Source organism: Gavialis gangeticus, unplaced genomic scaffold (genome assembly GCF_001723915.1).
Source record: "Gavialis gangeticus isolate Ggan-Ray unplaced genomic scaffold, GavGan_comp1, whole genome shotgun sequence".
NCBI classification, from domain to species: domain Eukaryota; kingdom Metazoa; phylum Chordata; order Crocodylia; family Gavialidae; genus Gavialis; species Gavialis gangeticus.
The window spans coordinates 18,975,435-18,978,891 of NW_017729025.1; the positions used below are offsets into that span (position 1 = coordinate 18,975,435).

A 3,457-nucleotide genomic window follows, 5' to 3' on the forward strand; every position below is an offset into this window, starting at 1 on the left:
GTGTCCGGGCTCTTTGGCCCCGCCCCGGGCAGCGGCGCGCGCATGGAGGCCGTGGACGACCTGTCGCTGCGGCCCTGCGCCGCCTCCCCGTTCCTGCGGCCTTTCCAACTGCGCTACCGCCAGGTGAGTGCGGCCGCCCCGGGGCCTGCGCTCACACGCCCTGCGCGCTGTGTGTGTACGTGGGCGTGTACATGTGGTGTGCAGCGCACACACTCACAGGCATGCGCCCCTCATCCCCCGTTGCCGGAGGAGCTCTCGGGTGATTCCCTGATACACGTGAAGGGAGAGGAGCGAGGGGCAGCGGTGCCCACCGCCCCCTGGACGCGCCCAAGGAGCCAGTGGGCCCTGCCCAGTGCTGCTCTGCCTGGAGACATGACTAGGCCAGGGCCGGGCTGCCTGATGTGGCACCCAGGCCTGGGCCACAGCCCACCGGCTACAGCTGTGAGCCCCCCTGGGTGATGGGGGCAACTAAGGGCACATCAGTGATTACTTGGGACAACAAAAGACAAAACGGGGATGGGAACGAAGGTCGTAGCTTCAAAACGAGCGCATCGAGAGGGGACGCTGAGCAGAGCCCGCCAGACAGCGCCCGCTGCTCCTCAAACAGGTCCAAAGAGCCAGTGGACGCTGCCCGGAGATGTGAACGCACAAGGGACAGGAAAATGGCACCACAGTCCTCAGGGGTCCTCCCAGCCAGAGCCTCCTTCCTGGTTAGCTATGGTGTCAGTTTGGTGATGTCCAGGAGGTGGTTGACCGGGACCTTCTGGGACTTGGTGGGGCTGTGGATGGGGAGTGTGTGAACAAAACGGTGCAGGGAGCTGTGCTCTCAGGACCTCAGCAGGAGGCTTTGCAAGAGGCGGGGACAGGGCTGAAGCCTGGCACGCTTCAGGTAGGTGCATGCCAGGATCTCCCTTTGCGCACAGATGGGGCAGGCATCAGGCAGGTCCGTGAACTGTGCCAGACACACACCTGTAGTGACAGCTCCGTGGACGAGCTCCTATCTGAGGCCCTGGTGACTCGTGGGATGAGAGTGGAGTATAAGCTTGTCCCCCCGGGAATGGTGTCCTGTCAGATCTATTTGATGTACATGGGGAATGTGGGCCACTGCCCACCAAGTAAAGCTAAAGTGAGCATCAAGTGATTATTGGGGAAAACTAAAGAAGAAAATGGAGGGGAGTGAAGCAGAGGTTCAAAATGAGTGCACTGAGGGGAGACACCGAGCACAATAACCGAACAGTGCTCACTGACTCTCAAAGGAGCCAGTGGGCACTGCCCAGTGAAACTCTGCCCAGAGATGTGAATTGACAAGGGACAGGCCTTTTGATTTGCCATTCCCATTTGAGAACGTGGGCCAAAGCCCACCAAGTAGAGCTGTAAGCCTCCCTTGATGAAGGAGGCCACTAAGGGCATATCACTGATTGTCTGGGACAGTTAAGGGACAAAATAGGGATGGGAGTGAAGGTGAAAGGTTCAAAATGAGTACACTGAGGGGGGACACCAAGGAGAATATACCAGACAGTGCCCACTGCCCTCCCAGGACACTGGACACTGCTCTGTGAAACTCTGCCTGGAGATGTGATCAGACACGGGACAGAAAAACAGTCCTGCCATTACCGCGAGCCCCCCCGGCCAGATCCTCCTTCCTGCCTAGGTATATTTCTAGCTTGGTGAGGGCCAGGCCTATTTGTCACATTAAGGGATTGTGGGCCAGTGCCCACTGAGTAAAACTAAAGACCTCCCTCAAAAAGAGAGGCTACAGGGAAAGTGGCAACTGATTTCTGGGGACAAATGATAATGAAGCAGGGCCAGGAATAGAGGTCAGAGGTTCAGAAAGAGTGCACCAAGGGGGGACACCAAGCAGAGCTCACCGGACAGTGCTCACTGGCCTTCAAACGAGTCCAAGGGGCTAGCAGACACTGCCAGGAGAAACTACCCAGAGACTTGAGCAAGTGAGGGACAGGCCCCACAGTCCTTGGGGGTCCTCCTGGTCCTCTTGGCCAGAGCCTCCTTTCTGGTGCAATAGATGGCCAGCTTAGCTAGGACTAGTAGGAGGTTAACCAGGAGGTCCTAGGACTTAGTGGGGCCACAGATGTGGAGTGCACAAATAAAAAGGTGCAGGGAGTGGTGCTGGAGGAAATGGTGCAGAGGAACAGGAGGTTCTGGAGGAGACGGAGCAGGGGCTGCTGCCTGGTGCACGCCAGGTAGGTGTGTGCCAGGGTCTCCCTCTGCTCACAGAAGGGGCAGGTGTAGGGGGTGTCCATGAATTATGTTAGATACACACCTGTGGCAATGGCTCCATGGAGGAACCACCAGCTGAGGTCCCGAGTGGCTTGTGGAATGAGGGTGGAATATAAATAAGCTTGTCCACTGGAGAGTGGTGTCCTGTCCGGAAATGGTCCTATGTATGTATGTTAAGCACGTGTATATGTATGCTTATGCACGTCTGTCTGTATCTGTATGTTAAGCGGGCACTGGGCCCAACCCTCCAGGGTGGGGTGAAATTGAGAGAAATCCTCCCCCAAGGGTGATAAGATCCTAAGGCTTGTTCATTAGGTACTGGAAAACAGTGGTCCTCACAAAGATAAGCCTCCCTTTTCTCAGTCCAGCTGCTAGATACCATACAACTAATTATGGGGGCACCAAAAGAGAAACACTGGGGCAGGCGCGGGGGTCATAGGTTGATCACGAGGGATCGGAGGGGGGACTCTGAGCAGAGTACAGCAGGCCAGTGCCCACTGCCCTTCAGCTATGTCCAAGGAGCCAGTGGATACCACCCCATAAAACTGCTCTGGGAACATGCGCAGAGGAAGGGCTGGAAAATGGTCCCATAGTGACCCAGGGTTCCCCAGTAAGATCCCCTAGAAGAGCCTGAGTGATGGCCTCAGCCAAGCTGGGAGCGATGATTCTCATGTTTTTGCACCGTTTCAGAGAGCTCATGTCTTCCCTGTGTGGGATGCAACATATGATGGCTTGTGGTATTTATATGGCCACATGCATACTCCCTGAGCATGGGCGTGTTCCTGCAGTGCCTGCTGATTTTTGTTTCATCTTTGATGCATAGAGTGGTACCTGAGGCTGAAAAGAGAGGATGGTTTAACCCAGGGCTGGTTGTTCCAGGTTTTGAATTAAAACAGGCCAGGAGAACTGTTTACACAGGTAGCTCCAGCAGTAATCTGTTCAAATTAATCTTGATTATCCTGGGGCAAAGAGTTAGTTTAGATACTGCATAGACAGTGTTCTGTTTGCAGATTTAAAATTTTAAATAAATTCCCTGTTTTGTTTTTTTTTTATTGAAGTTTTTAGGTCTTTACTGATTTACACTGTTTTTCAGTTCACTCAATTTTACCAGGTACAGTAAAATCCCTGTTAACTGGCATGATTAGGGAATGGCTGTGGGTGCCAGTAAGCTAAAACTGCTAGTTACCTGAGGCACAGGTTTCCAGCCGGACACAGGGGG

General features: G+C 54.4%; 1 protein-coding gene across 1 annotated transcript in view; it reads left to right on the forward strand.

Moving 5' to 3' along the window:
• The first annotated feature begins 7 nt into the window (after window positions 1–7).
• Window positions 8–3,457, forward strand: part of NUDT14 (nudix hydrolase 14) — a 137,189-nt gene continuing 133,739 nt past the window's right edge. Inside the window, exon 1 of the mRNA XM_019518471.1 lies at window positions 8–123. Within this exon, the coding sequence (XP_019374016.1) occupies window positions 43–123 (81 nt within the window). The 5' untranslated portion in view covers window positions 8–42. The remainder of the gene's footprint in view (window positions 124–3,457) is intronic.